A 25,184-nucleotide genomic window follows, 5' to 3' on the forward strand; every position below is an offset into this window, starting at 1 on the left:
TTGATGATCTTCTTGGCCTTCCTGTGACATCGGGTGCTGTAGGTGTCATGGAGGGCAGGTAGTTTGCCCCCGGTGATGCGTTGTGCATACCACACCACCCTCTGGAGAGCCTTGCGGTTAAGGGCGGTGCAGTTGACGCACAGCCAGACAGGATGCTCTCGATTGCGCATCTGTCAAAGTTTGTCAGCGTACCCCACCGTGCTTGGGGAGGAAAGAGTATCAAGAAGTGCTGTTTGACTTGATAATCCAAAAAAACATTCATTACTTAGCCCAGGACAGTTCAACAGGTGACTATCCAGGAAGGGAAACTAAAGAAATACGAACACTGGGTGTCTGCATGGATGTCAGTGTCTGATCAGAATGGGCTTACTGAGGTGAGGAATGGTTTGAATTTCAGGCCTGCTGCACAGATGAAAGGGGAAACCTACATCCTCTTCCTCAATGCCGACAGGAAACGTTTTCTTAAAAAACTACAATCTCCAAAATTCACAGCATTGGGCGTGGTACAGCGTCTGACGTAATTGATTTACTTATGTATGGAAAGTTCCAGCAGCCGAGTTCGCCATTTTGTAGGCAGGTTAGTTTGTGCAGTGTACAGAAGTAGCTACTGAAAAATACAGTTTTCTACCTATTAATCTGTATTTTGGGATACATCAATCGTTAGATAAGGTGAGGACAGATTATTTAATGTGTCATAGAAGAACGGAAACCATATATAATCCGTTCAATGTTAAACCGTTTGCTAGCCTCCACGTTTCGTCGACGAACCAGGAAACTAGCTAGCTAAAGCGTTACTATACTTGTTTTTACCCGAATATAAATATTGACAATAGTTTTTTTTTTTTTGTGTTGACGCTACAGTTTGTCTCTCAGATGTTGCTAACGTTATCTGAAGTCTAGCCAGCTAACGTTACGTTTAACTTATTTTGTTATTAGTTAACGTTAGTTGCAGCTAACGACGTTAGCTAATTAGCAATCTAGAACAAAGACGTCGCCAGTCAGTGGCAACAAAGAGGATAGATTGACCATGCTTATCTAGCTAACTTACCTAGATAATTCTTGCAAAATAACAAAGTTATTGCATAGGAATCCTATTGTATGGTTGAATTCACTATATTACATGTATACGAATATCTAGATTTGAATTATTATCGACGTTTGTTGGCAGCTAGCCATGTTGCTAGCTTTAACTTTAGCTAACAATGTATCTAATGTGAACATTCATCACTTGTGTGGCAGATGCGACAGTCAAAGCGAATGCGTTCCCCTGGCGTTTGGCTCAATGAATTCAGCTGGGAGGAGAGAGTGGAGAGCCGAAAGCGACAAAGACAAGATGATTCCCACAGCAGTGAAAGGGAGAACAAATCTCGAAGACCTAACCTCGAAACAAATGAAGGGTAAATATTTTGACCTCAACTGTCATCACTTCACTGTAGTGGTCAACAGAACTAACAGATGCTCCACCTATCCTCAAGTAACCCCTAACTAGATCTCTCCTTTTTACTTACTATAAATACCGACTTGCCTGCTTAAATAATTTTTCAAATCCCATTATGCTTGTTTAAACTGATCTGCCCCTGGGGTCAGAAGGCAATCAAGGTTGCATTGAGACAAGCTATATGGCTCAGGAAATGTACCTCAATCCAGGAATGAGAAATGTTGTTTATGGAATTCACCCATTATCCCAACTGTTACACCTAGAAAATTGATACCTTGATACATTTGACTATCATGCTTATCGGTCTATAGCTTCATTTTGTTTCATCCAACACAACTATAACATGATTTTTGAGCAGGATTTCTCCTGCAGCTCCTCAGCTGGTTGATGCTGGAGTAATAGATGCTTTTATAAGCCCATTCATTGCACAACAATTCTAAATGCCATTGTGTATTAATTGTTTTGGTGTACGATTTCAAAAATATCTATTTTCTCTCAAAGAATTGATTGAAACCATTCATTCAAGTGCAGGCAACAGGCTATCAGCGCGTCACCCACCAATTTACAATGTGAGCTGGAGGGAGTATGCATTTTGAAAACATACTATGAGGCATGCCTTGCTTCAAAGTAGCTGTCCTTCTTTAGACTATTTAGACTTGTTGTATCTGGAGCATCAGCATTTGTGGGTTCAATTACAGGCACAAAATGGCCAGAAATAAAGAACTTTCTTCTGAAACACATCAGTTTATTCTTGTTATGAGAAATGAAGATCTCGTACCACGCTGTGTGCTATTCCCTTCACAGAACAGCGCAAACTGGTTCCAAGCAGAATAGAAAGAGGAGTGGGAGGCCCCGGTGCACAACTGCGCAAGAGGACAAATACATTAGTGTCTAGTGCGGCATCCGTTTCTCAAACAAGTCCTCAACTGGCAGCGTCATTAAATAGTACCCGTAAAACACCAGTCTCCACGTCAACAATGAAGAGGTGACTCCGGGATGCTGGCTTTCTAGGCAGAGCTGCAAAGAAAAAGCAGTATCTCAGACTGGCCAATAAAAATAAAATAATAAGATGGGCAAAAGCATCTGTTTGAGGTGTTCGGATCACAAAAAAACATTCGTGAGACGCAGAAAAGATGCTGGAGGAGTGCTTGACCCCATCTGTCAAGCATGGTGGAGGCAACGGGATGGTCTGAGGGTGCTTTGGTGATGGTAGTGTGGGAGATTATGCAACGCCATGCCATACCCTGTGGACGGCGCTTAATTGGAGTCAATTTCCTCCTACAATAGGACAATGACCAAAAGCACAGCACCAAACTATGCTATAACTATTTAGGGAAGAAGCAGTCAGCTGGTATTGTCTATAATGGTGTGGTCAGCACAGTCACCCAATCTCAACCAATCTCACCTAATCTCAACCCTATAAGTGCCCATCAAGCCAATCCAACTTGTGGGAGGTGCTTCAGGAAGCATGGGGTGAAATCTCTTCAGATTACCTCAACAAATTGACAACTAGAATGCCGAAGGTCTGCATGACTGTAATTGTTGCAAATGGAGGTTTCTTTGACGAAAGCAAAGTTTCAAGGACACTTTGAATTAAAAATCAGTATTTGTAACCTTGTCAACGTGTTGACTATGTTTCCTATTCATTTTGCAACTCATTTCACGTATGTTTTCCTGGAAAACAAGGACATTTCCAAGTGACCCCAAACTTTTGAACGTGTGTGTGTGTGTGTGTGTGTGTGTGTGTAAAGTTGGAAATTTACATACACTTAGGTTGGAATCAGTAAAACTCGTTTTTCAACCACTCCACAAATTTCTTGTTAACAAACTATAGTTTTGGCAAGTCGGTTAGGACATCTACTTTGTGCATGACAAGTAATTTTCCAACAATTGTTTACAGACAGATTATTTCACTTATAATTCACTGAATTACAATTCGAGTGGGTCAGAAGTTTACATACGCTAAGTTGACTGTGCCTTTAAACAGCTTGGAAAATTCCAGAGAATTATGTCATGGCTTTAGAAGCTTCTGATAGGCTAATTGACATCATTTGAGTCAATTGGAGGTGTACCTGTGGATGTTTTTCAAGGCCTACCTTCAAACTTAGTGCCCCTTTGCTTGACATAATGAGAAAATCAAAAGAAATCAGCCAAGACCTCAGAAATAAAGTCTGGTTCATCCTTGGGAGCAATTTCCAAATGCCTGAAGGTACCACGTTCATCTTTAAAAACAATAGTACGCCAGTATAAACACCATGGGACCACGCAGCCATCATACCACTCAGGAAGGAGACGGGTTCTGTTTGCTAGAGATGAATGTACTTTGGTGCGAAAGTGAAAATCTATTTCAGAAGAACAGCAAAGGACCTTGTGAAGATGCTGGAGGAAACGGGTACCAAAGTATCTATATCCACAGTAAAACGAGTCCTATATCGACATAACCTGAAAGGCCGCTCAGCAAGGAAGAAGCCACTGCTCCAAAACCGCCATTAAAAAAGCCAGACTATGGTTTGCGACTGCACATGGGGACGAAGATCGTACTTTTTGGAGAAATATCCTCTGGTCTGATGAAACCAAAATAGAACTGTTTGGCCATAATGACCATCGTTATGTTTGTAGGTAAAAGGGGGAAGCTTGCAAGCCGAAGAACACCATCCCAACTGTGAAGCACGGGGGTGGCAGCATCATGTTGTAGGGGTGCTTTGATTGAGGAGGGACTGGTGCACTTCACAAAATAGATGGCATCATGAGGCGGGACAATTGTGTGGATATATTGAAGCAACATCTCAAGACATCAGTCAGGAAGTTAAAGCTTGGTGGCAAATGGGTCTTCCAAATGGACAATGACCCCAAGCATGCGTCCAAAGTTGTGGCAAAATGGCTTAAGGATAACAAAGTCAAGGTATTGGAGTGGCCATCACAAATCCCTGACCTCAATCCTATAGAACATTTGTGGGCGGAACTGAAAAAGCGTGTGCGAGCAAAGAGGCCTGCAAACCTGACTCAGTTACACCAGCTCTGTCAGGAGGAATGGGCCAAAATTCACCCAACTTATTGTGGGAAGCTTGTGGAAGGCTACCTGAAATGTTTGACCCAAGTTAAACAATTTAAAGGCAATGCTACCAAATACTAATTGAGTTTGTAAACTTCTGACCCACTCGGAATGTGATAAAAGAAAAAAGCTGAAATTAATCATTCTCTCTTATTCTGACATTTCACATTCTTAAAATAAAGTGGTGATCCTAATTGTCCTAAGACAGGGATTTTTAATTGGATTAAATGTCAGGAATTGTGAAAAACTTGAGTTTAAATGTATTTGGCTAAGGTGTATGTAAACTTCCGACTGGTCCAATTTAATTATGGCTGATTTCAAGTTTTCATAACAATCGGTAATCTGTATTTTTGGACACCGATTAGCCTATTTATTTTAAATTGTATTTTTTTTTTCACCATTATTTAACTAGGCAAGTCAGTTAACCTCTATGGGCTAGGTGGGACGCTAGCGTGCCACCCGTGGTGCACTCCATCAACAGCAGGTGCATTTCAAGAGCGGCAAATTTGAATCCAAATAAATGTCAAAATTCAAATTTTTCAAACATACAACTATTTTACACCCTTTGAAAGATAAACATCTCCTTAATCTAACCACGTTTTACGATTTCAAAAAGGTTTTACGGCGAAAGCATAAATTTAGAGTATGTTAGGACAGTACATTTACAAGAGTTGTGTGTAATGTTTGTCAATTCAAAGACAGGGTCACCAAAACCATAAAACCAGCTAAAATGATGCACTAACCTTTTACAATCTCCATCAGATGACACTCCTAGGACATTATGTTAGACAATGCATGCATTTTTAGTTCTATCAAGTTCATATTTATATCCAAAAACAGCGTTTTACTATGGCATTGATGTTGAGGAAATCGTTTCCCTCCAATAACCGGCAGTCAAGTCAGCGTCACAAATTAAATAATTAAAATTAGAAAACATTGGTAAAATATTATATTGTCATTTAAAGAATTATAGATTTACATCTCTTGAACGCAATCAACTTGCCAGATTTAAAAATAACCTTACTGGGAAATCACACTTTGCAATAATCCGAGCACTGCGCCCAGAAAAATACGCGTTGCGATACAGACTAGACGTCATGTTGGGGAGATCTAAAGTCGAAAATACTATGTAAATAATCCATTACCTTTGATTCTCTTCATCAGATGTCACTTCCAGGTATCACAGGTCCATAACGAATGTAGTTTTGTTCAAAAAAGCTCATCATTTATGTCCAAAAATCTCCGTCTTGTTAGCACATGATCTAAGCCAGCCGGACTTTCGTCATGAACGAGGGGAAAAATATATTTCCGTTCGTTCAAACATGTCAAACGTTGTATAGCATAAATCATTAGGGCCTTTTTTACCAGAACATGAATAATATTCAAGGTGGACGAATGCATACTCTTTTATAACGTATTGGAGCAGGGTACCCAACATGAACTCGTGCGCCAGGTGTCTAATGGGACATCATCGTTCCAAGGCTCTTGTTCGGTCAGATCTCCCTCCAGAAGACTCAAAACACTTTGTAAAGGCTGGTGACATCTAGTGGAAGCAATAGGAAGTGCCAAAATATTCCTCAGCCCCTGTGTTTTTCAATGGGATCGGTTTAAAGTCAATACAACACATCAGGTATCCACTTCCTGTCAGAAAATGTCTCAGGGTTTTGCCTGCCAAATGAGTTCTGTTATACTCACAGACACCATTCAAACAGTTTTAGAAAATTTAGGGTGTTCTATCCATATGTAATAAGTATATGCATATTCTAGTTACTGGGTAGGAGTGGTAACCAGATTAAATCGGGTATGTTTTTTTATCCAGCCGTGTCAATACTGCCCCCTAGCCCTAACAGGTTAACCTGTTAGGGCTAGGGGGCAGCATTTGCACGTCTGGATAAAAAAAATTTACCCGATTTAATCTGGTTACTAATCCTACCCAGTAACTAGAATATGCATATACTTATTACATATGGATAGAACACCCTAAATTTTCTAAAACTGTTTGAATGGTGTCTGTGAGTATAACAGAACTCATTTGGCAGGCAAAACCCTGAGACATTTTCTGACAGGAAGTGGATACCTGATGTGTTGTATTGACTTTAAACCGATCCCATTGAAAAACACAGGGGCTGAGGAATATTTTGGCACTTCCTATTGCTTCCACTAGATGTCACCAGCCTTTACAAAGTGTTTTGAGTCTTCTGGAGGGAGATCTGACCGAACAAGAGCCATGGAACGATGATGTCCCATTAGACACCTGGCGCGCGAGTTCATGTTGGGTACCCTCGTTCCAATACGTTATAAAAGAGTATGCATTCGTCCACCTTGAATATTATTCATGTTCTGGTAAAAAGGCCCTAATGATTTATGCTATACAACGTTTGACATGTTTGAACGAACGGAAATATATTTTTTCCCTCGTTCATGACGAAGTCCGGCTGGCTTAGATCATGTGCTAACAAGACGGAGATTTTTGGACATAAATGATGAGCTTTTTTGAACAAAACTACATTCGTTATGGACCTGTGATACCTGGAAGTGACATCTGATGAAGAGAATCAAAGGTAATGGATTATTTACATAGTATTTTCGATTTTAGATCTCCCCAACATGACGTCTAGTCTGTATCGCAACGCGTATTTTTCTGGGCGCAGTGCTCAGATTATTGCAAAGTGTGATTTCCCAGCAAGGTTATTTTTAAATCTGGCAAGTTGATTGCGTTCAAGAGATGTAAATCTATAATTCTTTAAATGACAATATAATATTTTACCAATGTTTTCTAATTTTAATTATTTAATTTGTGACGCTGACTTGACTGCCGGTTATTGGAGGGAAACGATTTCCTCAACATCAATGCCATAGTAAAACGCTGTTTTTGGATATAAATATGAACTTGATAGAACTAAAAATGCATGCATTGTCTAACAATGTCCTAGGAGTGTCATCTGATGGAGATTGTAAAAGGTTAGTGCATCATTTTAGCTGGTTTTATGGTTTTGGTGACCCTGTCTTTGACTTGACAAAACATTACACACAACTCTTGTAAATGTACTGTCCTAACATACTCTAAATTTATGCTTTCGCCGTAAAACCTTTTTGAAATCGTAAAACGTGGTTAGATTAAGGAGATGTTTATCTTTCAAATGGTGTAAAATAGTTGTATTTTTGAAAAATTTGAATTTTGACATTTATTTGGATTCAAATTTGCCGCTCTTGAAATGCACCTGCTGTTGATGGAGTGCACCACGGGTGGCACGCTAGCGTCCCACCTAGCCCATAGAGGTTAAGAACACATTCTTATTTTCATTGACGGCCTAGGAACTGTGGATTAACTGCCTTGTTCAGGGGCAGAACGACAGATTTTTACCTTGTCAGCTCGGGGATTCAATCTTGCAACCTTACGGTTAACTAGTCCAACGCTCTAACCACCTGCTTTATATTGCACTCCACGAGGAGCCTGCCTGTTACGCGAATGCAGTAAGAAACCGAGGTAAGTTGCTAGCTAGCATTAAACTTATCTTATAAAAAAAACAATCAATCATAATCACTAGTTAACTACACATGGTTGATATTACTAGTTTATCTAGCCTGACCTGCGTTGCATATAATCGATGCGGTCGCGTAAAGGACTGTCATTGCTCCGTGTACCTCACCATAAACGTCAATGTCTTTCACTATCAACAGCCAGTGAAATAGCAGGGCGGCAAATTCAAAACAACAAATCTCATAATTCAAATTTCTCAAACATACAAGTATTGTACACCATTTTAAAGATAAGATTCTCAATCCAACCACAGTGTCCGATTTCAAAAAGGCTTTATGGCGAAAGCATAAAATGAGGTTGTTAGGAGAGCGCCGAGACAAGAAAAACCACACAGCCATTTTCCAAGCAAGGAGAGGCGTCACAAAAACCAGAAATACAGCTAGAATGAATCACTAACCTTTGATCTTCATCAGATGACACTCCCAGGACTCAATGGTACAAAATGCATGTATGTTCTGCTTGATAAAGGTCATATTTATATCCATAAACCCCATTTTACATTGGCGCGTGATGTTCAGAAAATATATTCCCACCAAAACTCCCGGTGAATGAGCGCATCAATTTACAAAAATACTCATAAACGTTGATAAAATTTACAACAGTTATTCAAAGAATTATAGATAGAATTCTCCTTAATGCAACCGCTGTGTCAGATTTCAAAATAGCTTTACGGCAAAAGCACATTGTTCAATATTCTGAGTACAGAGCTCAGCCATCAAAGCAAGCTATACAGTTACCCGCCAAGTTCTGGAGTCAACAAAACTCAGAAATAGTATTATAAATCTTCCCTTGCCTTTGCTGATCTTCGTCGGAATGCACTCCCAGGACTCCCACTTCCACAAGAAATGTTCTTTTTGTTCGAAGTACTCCATATTTATGTCCAAATACCTCCTTTTTTTCACGTGTTCAGATCACTATCCAAAGGCATAACGCGAGAGCGCAAAACCAGAGACAAAGTCAAATAGTTCCATTACCGTTTGTAGAAACATGTCAAATGATGTTTACAATCAATCCTTAGGGTCTTTTTAACATGAAACTTCGATAATATTCCAACCGGACAATAGCGTATTCATTAGAGGGAAAAGGAGCGGTGTGCCAGCGCAGTAAACAACTCACTGGTCCCAGGCAGTCCACTGATTGACTGAGCTCCTATTCTCTGCCCAGTAACAGTCGACGCATGAAACAAGTTTCTAAAGGCTGTTGACAGCCAATGGAAGCCTTAGGAAGTGCAAAATGACCCCACAGACACTAGTTTGAATAGGGATTAGATAGAAAAACTACGAGTCACTTCCTGGTTGGATTTTTTTCTCAGGTTTTTGCCTGCCATATGAGTTCTGTTATACTCACAGACATCATTCAAACCGTTTTAGAAACTTCAGTGTTTTCTATCCAAATCTACTAATAATATGCATATCCTACCTTCTGGGCCTGAGAAGCAGGCAGTTTAATTTGGGCACACCTTTCGTCCGGATGTCAAAATACTGCCCCCCATCCTAGAGAAGTTAATGACCTAAGGCTTGTATTTCTGTGTTTATTATATTATAATTAAGTCTATGATTTGATAGAGCAGTCTGACTGAGCGGTGGTAGGCACCAGCAGGCTCGTAAGCATTCATTCAAACAGCACTTTCGTAATGCATTGCGCTGTTTATGACTTCAAGCCTATCAACTCCCAAGATTAGGCTGGTGTAACCGATGTGAAATGGCTAGCTAGTTAGCGGGTGCGCGCTAATAGCGTTTCAAACGTCACTCGCTCTGAGACTTGGAGTAGTTGTTCCCCTGGCTCTACATGGGTAACGCTGCTTCGAGGGTGGATGTTGTCGATGTGCTCCTGGTTCGAGCCCAGGTAGGAGCGATGAGAGGGACGGAAGCTATACTGTTACACTGGCAATACTATAGTGCCTATAAGAACATCCAGTAGTCAAAGGTATATGAAATACAAATCGTATAGAGAAATAGTCCTATAACTACAACCTAAAACTACTTACCTGGGAATATTGAAGACTCTCGTTAAAAGGAACCACCAGCTTTCATATGTTCTCATGTTCTGAGCAAGGCACTTAAACGTTAGCTTTCTTACATGGCACATATTGCACTTTTACTTTCTTCTCCAACACTTTGTTTTTGCATTATTTAACCAAATTGAACATGTTTCATTATTTATGAGGCTAAATTGATTTTATTGATGTATTAAGTTAAAATAAGTATTCATTCAGTATTGTTGTAACTGTCATTATTACAAACAAATAATCGTCCGATTAATTGGTATCGGCTTTTTTTGGGTCCTCCATTCGTTATCGGCGTTGAAAAATCATAATCGGTCGACCTCTAGTGTATATATAAAAAATGGTTTCTGACTGGGGATGTAGATTAAGGGCCTCATTCCCAAAATCCTGAAATATTCTGTTTGTCAAAATGTGGATGAACCTTGTCTTTATATTTTCAAAGTTTTAACTTTTATGGGAAGTCATTGGACACTTTCAATGTCTTTTTTTATTGCTGGAAGGTAAAACCTTTCCAGTTCCTGTGTCCGTCCCTGAATGAGCTGTATGCTATGTGAGAGAGACGTTCATGGTGGAAGTTTCCAGGGCAGGAGGAAAGGGCAGGGCAGCTCTAATAATAAGTCCCACAGCGATTCAGACCTTTTCCTGGAAGAGACCTGACACCCACCAGGGTGCCATCGTGGCTCTGGAGGTCTGATTCAGACCACATTCCTCATAGCCTCTCCTGAAAGGGCTTCACGGATTCCTCACTAAGCCACATCAATAACTGTCGTAGTGGACACCTGTGCTTTCCAGTGTGCACATTGGAGTGGGGGAGGGGGGTTGTGCTTGTGCATTAATATATACATGCATACATTCAGCTGGCTTCTCATATTTATGATAGATAAATGTGTAAGGTTTAAAATGAAAGGATAACATTTATTTTTGTCAATTGCACACAAGGTCCAACCAAAACTTGACTTCTGCTTTTAACCCAATCCTAAATCGGAGCGCTGTTGTTGTGGAGGGTTAACTATCTTGCTCAAGGGCAGAATCACACATTTTACACCTTGTCAGCTCGGGGATTCGAACTAACTACCTTTCGGTAACTAACCGCTAGGCTACCTGCCGCCCTACATGTCATGAGCTGTTCTGACAGCTCTTGTGAGATATTCTGTCCAGTTTGTTGCGTCAGTTTACCCCTAGGACTATGAATCTACCATATGCTTGAACGCCAAACTTCTAGGCTTTCACGCCAAGAACACAGGAATAATGATGTAGCACCCTGTAGTCGTGAATCAGCTTGTTACTAATACATATAAAGCCCCTTGGGATAGGGTGTCGGGTGAAGCCATCGGAACCAGGCAGTGACTAAGTAGGCAGGAGGAGGAGGAGGAGTCAGTCGCTAAGCTGTGTTTCTCTCTTTCAGGCATTACCTGGAGACCCGCAGCCTGAACCAGCAGAGGCTAGAGTTTAAGGACAAGGGGGCCAGAGTAGCCAGCCTGGAGATGGGCTACGACGAGGACAGCAGGGATAGAGACGGAGACCGTGGGAGGGACAAGGAGTGGCACCACTACAGCAAATCATCTGGTCGGAGCGGCCGCAGCAGGCGCAGTAGCCGCCGAGGGCGGAGACGCAGCCCTTCTCACCTACGCTCCTCTTACTCGGTATGAGAACATCCTACTCTCTCTCATTTTCCTTCCCAATATGGTTATTAATGGTGTTAGCATTCTGTGTGTGTATCTCTCGCCGTATGTACCACACCCACAGTAAAAAGACTTATGGATCCTATGTTAGTACCAAAAATCACTGAAGATCATCTAGGCATAACTTTTAACAGACTAGGAGCAAACACCTTTACGATGCTTCAATAAGAATAGTCAAGGGAAGCTTTATATGTATCATTCACAGTCAGAAGATAACCAAGAGCTGTAACTTGAAGGAGACAAATTCATATTAGCCTATTCAACACTGTGATAGCTTATCATTTTTTTTGTACCATTTACTTTGAGAAAGTCTCTCACATGAACATTCTTGTTGCCGTGTTTCTCTTCTGTAACACCCACTATGTGGTGACGCCCCCTATGCCTTTCTCTGGTGGGGCTGAATTTGAATGTGCTGCTCCCGCTGTGGTCCGCTGGCGCTGCCTGGTTCCCTACTACCCACCCACTCTGAATGGGCCGATCCATCCGAATCTCTCCCCCACGTCCGATTCCCCCCTCTCCGCCCGCTGAATGAATGAATGGCACGTTCCGTCCGGTTGTGGTGGCCTGGCCTGATGTTCTCTGGGTCGATGATGATGGTGGTTGATGGTTGATGATGGTGGTGATGGGACAACAGAGGAGCCATCATCGCAGGAGCAGGAAAAGATCCAGGAGTGTTGTGGATGATGACGAGGGTCACCTGATCTATCACAGGGGAGACATGCTGAGAGCGAGATGTATAGAATATATTCCCCTTTTTTTCTCTGTCAACTATCTATATCTCTTTTGTTACAGTTTGGTTTTGTTATGGTGTACTGTTGCAAAATACCCATTCTATTGTAGGCATGTATTGTATTTGGGCGGGTAGGGTTTATCACTATTGTTAAATGTTGATTAGTATTACACCTTGCTACATAACATCATTATTAGTGTGATGTGTGTACTGTGTCTTATGTGCTGTTGGCTTGGAGCCCTGTTCTGTTCTAGTTGCAGACAGTATAATGCTAAATCCATATCAAACAAAGCAGCTTAGGTCAAATCAGTGCTAGCAGCAGCCATTTTGTGGCAGATCAGGTGTCATGGTAGTGGATGCCAGTCGTCACTCCTCTGGTTCTAACTAGTACTCTTTATTCCCTGTAGATGAGATTGTGTCCACTCTAGGAGAAGGAGCCTTTGGGAAAGTCGTGGAATGCATCGATCACTCTAAGTAAGTCGCTCACTGGAAACGTCTGGATGTCACAGTGACTGTGCTACTCTTTCTGCCCCCCCCCCTAACTTTTGAGCACCTCCCTCGAGATGAATGACCCGCTTGAATGTGTACAGTATGCTCTCACCAACTCAATCTCTGTTTTTCACTTTCTCGTTTGAAAGCCTCTCCCTTCTCTAGACTTAACTGTTGGATGTTTGTGTTGTCTGTGATTCCAGAAGTGGTGCTCGCATGGCACTGAAGATCATTAAAAACATTGACCGCTACCGCGAGGCGGCCATGGCTGAGGTGGAGGTGCTGGAGCAGATGAACTCTCTGGACTGTGACCGGAGATAGTAAGTCTCACACACAGTTAGAACAAGCCACATACATTACCAGAAATCAGGTTGGCCCTGCATTACAAGGATGAGAAGCAGTCACAGATGCAGCAGTTGGCTACACAGCAGTAGTAGGCTATCTGCCAGGCTTACACTTTAGTTATGGACTATCGCTAAAATATCTCACTTTAATTATCAAATATCGATGTTTGTCATCAATATCAGACATTGGTTATCTTACCTAGCTAGCTGCCTTAACCTCTCTGGGGTATGTGGGACGCTAGCGTCCCACCTGCGGGGGACACTCCCCAACAGCCAGTGAAATAGCAGGGCGCCAAGTTCAAAACAACAAAAATCTCATAATTCAAATTTCTCGAACATACAACTATTTTACACCATTTTAAAGATACACTTCTCGTTAATCCAACCACATTGTCTGATTTCAAAAAGGCTTTACGGCGAAAGCATAAAGTTAGATTGTTAGGACAGCACCCGAAACAAGAAAAACCACAGCCATTTTCCAAGCAAGGAGAGGTGTCACAAAAAACAGAAATACAGCTAAAATTAAGCACTAACCTTTGATGATCTTCATCAGATGTTACTCATAGGACTTCATGTTACACAATACATGTATGTTTTGCTCGATAAAGTTCATATTTATATCCAAAAACCCCATTTTACATTGGCCCGTAATGTTCAGAAATGTTTTCCTCCAAAAACTTCCGGTGAATGAGCACGTCAATTTACAGAAATACTCATCATAAACGTTGATAAAATATTAAACTGTTATTCAAAGAATTATAGATAAACTTCTCCTTAATGCAACCGCTGTCAGATTTGTAAAAAAAAACTTTACGGCAAAAGCACACTTTGCAATAATCTGAGTACTGCGCTCAGACAACATCAAGCAATACAGATACCCGCCATTTTGGAGTCAAATAAAATCATAAATAGCATTATAAATATTCACTTACCTTTGATCTTCATCAGAATGCACTCCCAGGAATCCCAGGTCCACAATAAATGTTTGTTTTGTTTGATAAAGTCCATAATTTATGTCCAAATACCTCCTTTTTGTTCGGGTTCAGTCCACTACTCCAAATCCAGGAAGCGTGCCGAAATGTCATGACGAAAAGTCAAAAAAAGTTATATTTACGTTCATAGAAACATGTCAAACGATGTATAGCATCAATCTTTAGGGTGTTTTTAACTTCTCTGGGCTAGGCGGGACGAATTCGTCCCACCTACGCAACAGCCAGTTGAATCCCGTGGCGCGATTTTCAAAAACCTTAGAAATACTATTACTTCAATTTCTCAAACATATGACTATTTTACAGCATTTTAAAGACAAGACTCTCGTTAATCTAACCACACTGTCCGATTTCAAAAAGGCTTTACAACGAAAGCAAAACATTAGATTATGTCAGCAGAGTACCCAGCCAGAAATAATCAGACACCCATTTTTCAAGCTAGCATATAATGTCACAAAAACCCAAACCACAGCTAAATGCAGCACTAACCTTTGATGATCTTCATCAGATGACAACCCTAGGACATTGTTATACAATACATGCATGTTTTGTTCAATCAAGTTCATATTTATATCAAAAACCAGCTTTTTACATTAGCATGTGACGTTCAGAACTAGCATACCCCCCGCAAACTTCGGGGGAATTTACTAAATTACTCACGATAAACGTTCACAAAAAGCATAACAATTATTTTAAGAATTATAGATACAGAACTCCTCTATGCACTCGATATGTCCTCCATCACGGGCTAGCTATTTAGACACCCAGCAAGTTTAGCCTTCACCAAAATCAGATTTACTATTACAAAAGTTTGATTACCTTTGTTGTCTTCGTCAGAATGCACTCCCAGGACTGCTACTTCAATAACAGATGTTGGTTTGGTCCAAAATAATCCATCGTTATATCCAAATAGCGGCGTTTTGTTCGTGCGTTCCAGACACTATCCGAAATGGTAAATCAGGGTCGCGAGCATGGCGCAATTCGTCTCAAAAAAAATCTAAATATTCCATTACCGTACTTCGAAGCATGTCAACCGCTGTTTAAAATCCATTTTTATGCCATTTTTCGCGTAAAAAAGCGATAATATTCCGACCGGGAATCTCCTTTTAGGTAAACAGAGGAAAGAAAACAAAGCTTTCGGTCGACGCGGGCATGAGCCGGACTCTCACAGTACTGTAACCAGCCACTACCCAAACGCGCTACTTTGTTTCAGCCAGAGCCTGCAAAGCCACGATTCAGCTTTTTGTCGCCTTCTGAGAGCCTATGGCAGCCGTAGGAAGTGTCACGTAACAGCAGAGATCCTTTGTAATGGATAGAGATGGCAAAGAAGGCCAAGAAATGGTCAGACAGGGTACTTCCTGTACAGAATCTTCTCAGGTTTTGACCTGCCATTTGAGTTCTGTTATACTCACAGACACCATTCAAACAGTTTTAGAAACTTTGGAGTGTTTTCTATCCAAAGCCAATAATTATATGCATATTCTAGTTACTGTGCAGGAGTAGTAACCAGATTAAATCGGGTACGTTTTTTATCCAGCCGTGTCAATACTGCCCCCTAGCCCTAACAGGTTAACATAAATCTTCAGTAATATTCCAACCGGACGATTCCAATGTCTTCAAAAATTAAATGGAACAGAGCTAACACTCACGTGAACGCGCGCCACTGAGCTCATGTCATTTGAGTCATCAACTTCCAGGACCTCTTGTTCGCTCAAGATTCACAGTAGAAGCATGAAACAACTTTCTAAAGACTGTTGACATCTAGTGGAAGCCTTAGGAAGTGCAAAATGAACCCTAAGTCACTGTATACTGGATAGGCCAAGACTTGAAAAACTACAAACCTCAGATTTCCACACTTCCTGGTTGGATTTTTCTCAGGTTTTTGCCTGCCATATGAGTTCTGTTATACTCAGACATCATTCAAACAGTTTTTAGAAACTTCAGTGTTTTCTATCCAAATCTACTAATAATATGCATATCTTAGCTTCTGGGACTGAGTAGCAGGCCGTTTACTCTGGGCACCTTCTTCATCCAAGCTACTCAATACTGCCACCCATCCATAAGAAGTTAAGTCACTCTGAATAATGTCTGCTAAATGACAAAAATGTAAATTTAAGTCCCTCTTTTGTCTCTGTCCTTCCCCACTTTCTCCTCCTCCTTTCCATCTCAGTGCGTGTGTGAGGATGCTGGACTGGTTCGACCACCATGGCCACGTGTGTATATCGTTTGAGCTGCTGGGGCTCAGTACCTATGACTTCCTTAAGCAGAACAACTTCCAGCCGTTCCCCGTAGAACACATCAGAATCATGGCCTACCAGATCATCAGAGCCGTACGATGTGAGTAAAATTAAATTTTATAACGTATTGGAGTAGTCATTGAATAGGATTTCTGTGGTAGTAACCACCATCCACTCTGGATAAGACCACTGCTAAATGTCACAGCTGAAGTATTGTGTGCGTCCTGAATTGCACCCTATTTTTCTCTATGCAGTGCATTTTTGGGGGGAATATGATGTCATTTGAGAGGTAGACATTGTAAATGACAGGCTGGCAGGTAAGTGGTGACTACAGAGATTGTTATTCGAGTTAGGGATGTAACGATTCACAGATACAAGGTGCATCAGTCTGCAGACCCCAAACGGATCCAAATGTAGAGTGCATCAGTCAGAAAATCAATTCAAACGTTACGCATCACCCATGGCCTATAATATTACATTTTTTCTACCTTACGAAAATAGCTAATATTTTGTGACAACTGATAAGTTCTCTCCTTCAGTGTCAAACTGCATGTGACTGTTGACAGTCATTGATCTACAAGTAATTTTGCATGCCAAACAACCCCAGGCAAAATCTGTAGCCTAGTCAAACTGCGCACTGTGCCCAGCTTCGCGCCTTTTCCTGATCTTGCACAGCCGCACGGCACCTTCGGCATTAAAATGCTAAAGTGACATCTGCTGAAAAATATTTTACCGGAATAGACGTAAACTACCGGAGACAACTCATCTGGCTAGACCTTCTGAATGGGACTTAAAATATATTTTATTTTGATTGTTCAGGTTCACCATCAGCAGTAGTTTTGTTCGTTTTGCTTTCAACAATAATTTTTTTATATTTGATTTTGTGATGGGGGTTGAACTCCAAAGTTGTGCTGTATATTCATTGGCTTTGTCATAGCTCATTTTTACATGATAAATATTGACACATTACTAGCTCAAACACTTAATCTGCAAAAATGACAAGTTCATTAGTGGGTTTAGTGGGTGATAGTGATTTCAGAACCAAAGTGGGAGGACAAAAAGCAAAGGCTACATTTATCTAGATGCTTATCGAATTGCCTTGAAAGGAAAAGATGCACATCCCTAATACGAGTGTATTCAATTGTATGGTGTAATAGAAACGAGTGTCTACTTTCCTGCCTGTGTTGATTGTGTTTTGTTTGTGTTCGTTTTAGTCCTGCATAAGAACAAGCTGACACACACTGACCTGAAGCCGGAGAACATTCTGTTTGTGGACTCGAAGTACGACATCGAGTACAATGCCAAAATGGTACGAGTCTCATCTACCTGCTCTCCGATTGACAAAACACGGACTCACCTTAAATTAACTGAAGTTCACTGATTTGCTTCACTGATTTGGTTGTCAAGCCTTACATGACTTGACTTTGTGTACTGTCTGACTAACTCAAATGAATACATGTCATGACTCATCTCTGCCCTACAGAGACGTGACAAGAGGACGTTGAAGAACCCGGATGTGAAGGTGGTTGATTTTGGCAACGCCACGTATGAACACGACCACCACACCTCCGTAGTGTCCACACGCCACTACCGCGCTCCAGAGGTCATTCTGGGTAAGATACCAACTTTGCCACTCTGCCGCAATGCCAAGTCATGATTAGATCAACTTTATTATCCCACCAGGGGGAAAGTCATTTGGTCATGTGCTTAAAACACAGAATAATACACAATAAATTAATATGAAAAGTGCAATGGGCTACATGTTTACAGTGAAAGTGCAATAAATACTTACTCATATCAACCAATCAATAGTCCAGGCAGTTACTGATAGTATGTGATAAAGGTGCTTACAGACTTGAGCTGTGACACCCTATTCCCTATGTATTGCACTTCTGTTGACCAGGCCACATGGGGCTCTTGCATCCTTCGTTTCTCTGTTAGTGATGTAATGCTTTTCTCTCTCGGTGTGTAGGTTTGGGCTGGGACCATGCCTGTGATGTGTGGAGTCTGGGCTGTATCCTCATAGAGTACTACCTGGGATCAACTCTCTTCCAGGTGGGTGACTATCTGCTATCACATCAACAGCGTCATACTAGAATGCCTTCTAAATCATGCATTCATCTTAAGGTGTTCAGGCTTCTTTCTATGCAAGGGTAGATCAGTGTGTCCTGGATGTAGCCTCATCTCCATGTCTCTCTTCTCTCCTCCAGACCCATGACAGTAAAGAACACCTGGCTATGATGGAGAGAGTCCTTGGCCCCATACCTGGACACCTCCTGCAGAAAACCAGGAAGCGTCGGTACGTCCATCGTTACAAGCTGGACTGGGACGCACACAGCTCTTCTGGCAGATATGTGAGGAAACACTGCAAACCACTCAAGGTAAGGAGGGCCTCTTGCAATATGGGTGAACCTATTTTGTATTGTGAATTATATAAAGCCATCTGAATCACAGTGTTGGTGTGTCCTGTGTTGGCTGATGTCGATGAATCTAACCATCTCTGTCTTCTCTCAGCAATACATGACTACCCAGAGTGCGGACCACGAGCAGCTGTTTGACTTGGTCCAAAAGATGTTGGAGTATGACCCGACTAAACGCCTCTCCCTGGACCAGGCTCTCAGACACCCCTTCTTCACCTGCCTACTCAAGGCCACCAAAAACTGACCTTCCACCCCAACCTGACCCTACCTGTCACTGTGCCAACCATTGGGGCAATGGCAATCGCCATGACAACCGTGATGATTGACGATCGCCGTGGCAATACTTTGACTCTCCGAGAGAGATTGTTTAGCAATGACTGTATCAGTCTGCCCACGTGGTTCCATAGTCAATCAAATGTATTTATAAAGCCCTTTTTACATCAGCCGATGTCAAAATCCATCGCTGTCATGCTCGTTAGTGTTAATTTATTGTTGTAGTATTGTAGTAGCAACTGTTGTACTTATTAATCTGATGCATTATTGAGTTGTACAATTTTTGTTCAAGTCCCTTTTGTCAATTTGACTGGATTTGTAACTTTTGGAATATCGCTGTGTACATTTCTCAATAAAAACTTCTGAAAATATGAAAGTATCTAGTGGGGTCCAGAATTTTGAAAGATGGGTGTCAAAATAATTGCATAGTGGTATTTTCTGCATATGTGTAATTTTGAAGGCCAAACCCACCAAAGAGCTCTATAGTCAGATTTGCATACAATATTCTTTAAACAGTATTTTTTTGCTCATCTTTTATCAAGGGATCCAATAATTCCAGACCCCACTGATTATGTGCAACAACAAAAAAGATAACCCTGTGCACAGCAGTGTGTCCTCAACCTTCCCCCCAAGGACCCCTAATCCCTCAAATCAATAAGGCCTTGGCACCCCCCAGGAAACTCAGGATCCTTATGTTGGGAACCGCTGCTCCAGGTTCTGGTTTTAAAATGTCCCCTGCAATGAAGTGTAAGAAACGTTACATAAATGTAATTAATATCAGAAACTATCTTGTTTTCCACTGACACCAATCCAATCATATTGTCATGACCTCCATGGCCTTCACTGAATTTGTATTTCGGATATTACTAATAAAATGTGCATATAATCCCATAAATGTTGCCAAATAAATGTGGGATTATTGATTAAAATCACAATATTTAGTTGCATTACTAAGTCTACCCTCAACCCAGTTATGCCAACCAATCCCCCCCCCATAAAAATTGTGAATTTATCCTTGTGCGTTATCAACTGGAAGTGACATCAGTGGCCATTTTGAGCCAAAACCAGGTTGTGAGACTGTGACATGGTTGAGTTTGTCGCTTTGTGAAGTTATCTAATTATTCTAATTAATTATTATTGTTTATCTTCATTCTCATAACCACATGCATATAATGACTGCAATGTTGTCCATGTTAAGAATATATACAGAAGTCGTCATGAATAGGTTTATTGGCAGGATTAGGCGGCCGCCTATGAAGGCAGATTGACGAGGGCAGTAATTTGAGCTAAACTGTTTCTTCGATCAAATAGCCTAGCTTAAATGGTGCTAAATAAAATAAAACATGTCATGTTAAAATACAACATATCCTAAAAACAGGACAGGTCAAAGTAAAATGGACAATATGGAATGGACAATCACACTGTCCAGGAGTTGAACCCTATTTTCATGATCAGTGGTTTCAAGTTTGTATCTGTACATTTTTGACAAGCTGATCAGAGCGAAAAAGAAAATGTTGCAGGCCAACATAGTAGGCTACACCACATTAAGCATGAGCCAATGTCTTTTTTTGTTGTCCTGTCCAAAACGGACGTCTATTTTTGGTGTTTTACAAACGGTAGGCTTACCACATAGATGTGCATTCATAAAATACAATTTCAGGCAACACTGTAGTAAGCACGGACCAACGCCTTTTGGATGTCTTTTTTTGGTGCAGTCTATGTTTGTTTTAGATTTTGTCCAGTCTGGAACATCCTGGATTTGGCCCAAGCATAGATGTCTATAAATTAACTTATTTTTAACTTTAATTCAGAACTAAAAATGAGCCTGATTTCAACATCAAGAAAATACATATTTTCAAAGTCCGGAAAAGAGGCCTTTTCAACGTCCTGGAAAATATGTATTTTAAACATATGGAAAATACCTTTTCATCTTTCATTCAGAACCTAAATTGAACCTAACTTCAACATCTGGAATGTAATTTTGCTTACTGGGACTTCTATTCTTGCGGCAGAAAGGCGAGGACCGGCCCTGATTATTAGAGTGACGTCACTGGAAAAGCGTTCTATTCTTGTCAATATAAATTTCTGCTTAGATCATCACATCTCAGTCTAAGTAAATTGCCCTGAAAATCTGTGTATACAGTGCCTTCGGAAATTATTCAGACCCTTGACATTTTCCACATTTTGTTAAACGACAGCCTTTCTTCTAAAATTGATTAAACCCCCCAAAATATCCTCATCAATCTACACACAATACCCCATAATGACAAAGCAAAAACAGGTTTTTAGACATTTTTTCAAAAACAGAAATACCTTATTTATATAAGTATTCACAACCTTTGCCATGAGACCATGAAATTGAGCTCAGGTGCATCCTGTTTCCATTAATCATCCTTGAGACGTTTGTACAACTTGATTGGAGTCGACCTGCGGTAAATGAAATTGATTAGACATGATTTGGAAAGGCACACACCTGTCTATATCATGTCCCACAGTTGCCAATGCATGTCAGAGCAAAAACCAAGCCATGAGGTCGAAGGATTTGTCTGTAAAGCTCAGAGATAGGATTGTGTCAAGGGGTACCAAAACATTTCTGCAGCATTAAAGGTCCCCAGGAACAGAGTGGCCTCCATTGTTCTTAAATGGAAGAAGTTTGGAACCACCCAGACTCTTTCTAGAGCTGGCCGCTCGGCCAAACTGAGCAGTCGGGGGAGAAGGGCCTTGGTCAGGGAGGTGACCAAGAACCCAATGGTCACTCTGACAGAGCTCCAGAGGTCCTCTGTGGAGATGGGAGAACCTTCCAGAAGGACAACCATCTCTGCAGCACTACACCAATCAGGCCTTTATGTTAGAGTGGCCAGACGGAAGCCACTCCTCAGTAAAAGGTACATGACAGCCCACTTGGAGGCACCTAAAGACGCTCAGACCATGAGAAACAAGATTCTCTGGTCTGATGAAACCATGATGGAACTCTTTGGCCTGAAATCCAAGTATCACATCTGGAGGAAACCTGGCACCATCCTTACGGTGAAGCATGGGGGTGGAGGCGTCATGCTGTGGGGATGTTTTTCAGCGGCAGGGACTGGAAGACTAGTCAGGATCGAGGTAAAGATGAACAGAGCAAAGAACAGAGATCCTTGATGAAAACCTGCTCCAGAGCATTTAGGACCTCAGACTGGGGCGACGGTTCACCTTTCAACAGGACAACGACCCTAAGCACACAGCCGAGACAACGCAGCAGTGGCTTCATGACAAGTCTCTGAATATCCTTGAGTGGCCAGACTTGAACCCGATCAAACATCTCTGGAGAGACCTGAAAACAGCTGTGCAGCAACGCTCCCCATCCAACCTGACAGACCTTGAGAAGATCTGCAGAGAAGAATTGGAGAAACTCCCCAAATACAGGTGTATTTGCTTGTAGCGTGACACCCAAGAAGACTCGAGGCTGTAATCTCTGCCAAAGGTGCTTCAACAAAGTACTGAGTAAAGGGTCTGAATACTAACGTAAATGTGATATTTCCGTTTTTCTTTTTTAATAAATTAGCAAAAATGTCTAAACCTGTTTTTGCTCTGTCATTATGGGGTATTGTGTGTAGATTGACGAGGGGGAAAAACTATTTAATTAATTTTAGAATAAGGCTGTAACCTAACAGAATGTGGATAATGTCATGGGTTCTGAATACTTTCCGAAGACACTGTATGTGGATATGACATCTGATATATTGTGATGTCAGCTTTCTGTGCTCAACACAGAAGCAACCCGACTGCAAGTGCTTCAACACACAACCTTGGCTTCAGCAAGAATGTGCCAACTGCTGCGCCACAGCCAGACAGTGAAGGAAGGCCACAGCCATTGAAGGAAATCCAGTGGGGAAGTCCAGGGCAGCTTGGACTGTGATGTAGGCTCGGATACGACGAAGACCAGTATCCAGGCATCATACCTAACACGATGAAACGCATGTCTAAGTAAAGTGTATTGCGTTGGACCAAACAGATTCTTCTGGTCTGCTCGTAATGACATCTACTGGTACCTGTTTGATGATGTTCTTGAAATCATTCCACCCCCACAGACTGTGACATTCCGCCACTTAGAGATCTTGAAAGCGGTGTCGGCCAGACTTTTGGGATAAACACCATGAAGCAAGAGGCACACACACACACCAAAAGTATCTACTTACCTGTAAGACCTGCTCCATGGTGCCACTCAAGCAATAAAATGTATTTATAAGCTCTTTTTACATCAGCAGATGTCTAAACGTGTTATACAGAACTCGGCCCAAAAACCTCAATGAGCAAGCAATGCAGATGTAGAAGCACGGTGGCTAGGAATTACTCCCTAGAAAGGCAGGAACCTAGGAAGAAACCTAGAGACAAACCAGGCTCATTCTTCAAGATTTTCAAATGTTCATAGATGAAATAGCGATCACAGTGGTTGTATAGGGTGCAACAGGTGAGCACCTCATGAGTAAATGTCAGGTGGCTTTTCAAAGCTGAGCATTTAGAGGTTGAGACAGCAGGTGCGGTAGAGAGGGAGGGGGAGGGGGAGAAAGGGTCAAAACAGCAGGTCCGGGAGACAGGTCAGGGTTCCATAGCCTCAGACAGAACAATTGAAACTGGAGCAGCAGCACGACAAAGTAGCACGTCCGGTGAACAGGTCAGGTTTCCTTTGCCACAGACAGAACAGCAGAAACTGTAGCAGCAGCACAACCAGGTGGAGTGGGGACGGGACAGCCAGGAATCGTCAGGCCAGGTAGTTCTGAGGCATGGTCCTAGGGCTTAGGTCCACCGGGAGGGGAGAAAGAGCAAGAGACACCAGATAAGACATACTGACCATAGCCCCTCTGCATATAGACTGTTGCAGCATAGATATTGGAGACTGAGACAGAATGAGCAACACCGGTTTAGCATGCCGACAGCATTTCTTTCCAGAAGCCATGAGAAAATTGTCTGGCTGCGGAGACTGTGCTTAAACCTGTTGAGGACAGACGTTCCGCTAGCGGGACCCCGTTCCGCCAGCGGGACCCCGTTCCGCCAGCGGGACCCCTAGCCAACAGCCAAGGGAATAGCAGGGAGCGAAATAAAAAACAACAAAAATCTCATAATTCAAATTTCTCAAACAATCAACTATTTTACACCATTTTAAAGATAAACTTCTCGTTAATCCAACCACATTGTCTGATTTCAAAAAGGCTTTACGGCGAAAGCATAACATTAGATTATGTTAGGACATCACCTTGACAAGAAAAACTACACAGCCATTTTCCAAGCAAGGAGAGGCATCACAAAAACCAGAAATACAGCTAAAATGAATCACTAACCTTTGACGATCTTCATCAGATGACACTCCCAGGACTCAATGTTACACAATACAACTTTGTTTCATCAAGATCATATTTATATCCAAAAACTCAATTTTACATTGGCGCGTGATGTTCAGAAAATGTATTGCCTCCAAAACTTCCGGTGAATGAGCACATCAATTTACAAAAATACTCATCATAAACGTTGATAAAATTTACAACAGTTATTCAAAGAATTATAGATACAATTCTCCTTAATGCAACCGCTGTGTCAGATTTCAAAATAGCTTTACGGCAAAAGCACATTGTTCAATATTCTGAGTACAGAGCTCAGCCATCAAAGCAAGCTATACAGTTACCCGCCAAGTTCTGGAGTCAACAAAACTCAGAAATAGTATTATAAATCTTCACTTACCTTTGCTGATCTTTGTCGGAATGCACTCCCAGGACTCCCACTTCCACAAGAAATGTTTGTTTTGTTCGATAAACTCCATATTTATGTCCAAATACCTCCTTTTGTTCACGCGTTCAGATCACTATCCAAAGGCAAAATGCGCGAGCACAAAACCAGAGACAAAAAGTCTAAATGTTCCATTACCGTTCGTAGAAACATGTCAAACGATGTTTACAATCAATCCTTAGGGTCTTTTTAACATAAATATTCGATAATATTCCAACCGGACA

At 41.5% G+C, this 25,184-nt stretch overlaps 1 protein-coding gene across 3 annotated transcripts; it reads left to right on the forward strand.

The window, feature by feature from the left end:
• The first annotated feature begins 232 nt into the window (after positions 1-232).
• On the forward strand, positions 233-19,576 carry LOC106604913 (dual specificity protein kinase CLK4). 3 transcript variants are annotated; one of them, XM_045718249.1, is made up of 12 exons: positions 233-374; positions 1,240-1,397; positions 11,442-11,679; positions 12,353-12,452; positions 12,856-12,922; positions 13,141-13,257; positions 16,441-16,607; positions 17,722-17,816; positions 17,991-18,120; positions 18,480-18,562; positions 18,718-18,888; positions 19,022-19,576. In XM_045718249.1, the coding sequence occupies exons 1-12, from the start codon at positions 342-344 to the stop codon at positions 19,169-19,171; spliced, it is 1,509 nt and encodes a 502-aa protein (XP_045574205.1). In that variant the 5' UTR covers positions 233-341; the 3' UTR covers positions 19,172-19,576. The 3 variants fall into 3 exon arrangements, with proteins under 3 accessions (XP_045574205.1, XP_014055513.1, XP_014055514.1); XM_014200038.2 differs by lacking the exon at positions 233-374 and adding an exon at positions 523-669; XM_014200039.2 differs by lacking the exons at positions 233-374; positions 1,240-1,397; positions 12,353-12,452.
• Positions 19,577-25,184: the final 5,608 nt, after the last annotated feature.

This window comes from Salmo salar, chromosome ssa05 (assembly GCF_905237065.1).
Source record: "Salmo salar chromosome ssa05, Ssal_v3.1, whole genome shotgun sequence".
NCBI lineage: Eukaryota > Metazoa > Chordata > Actinopteri > Salmoniformes > Salmonidae > Salmo > Salmo salar.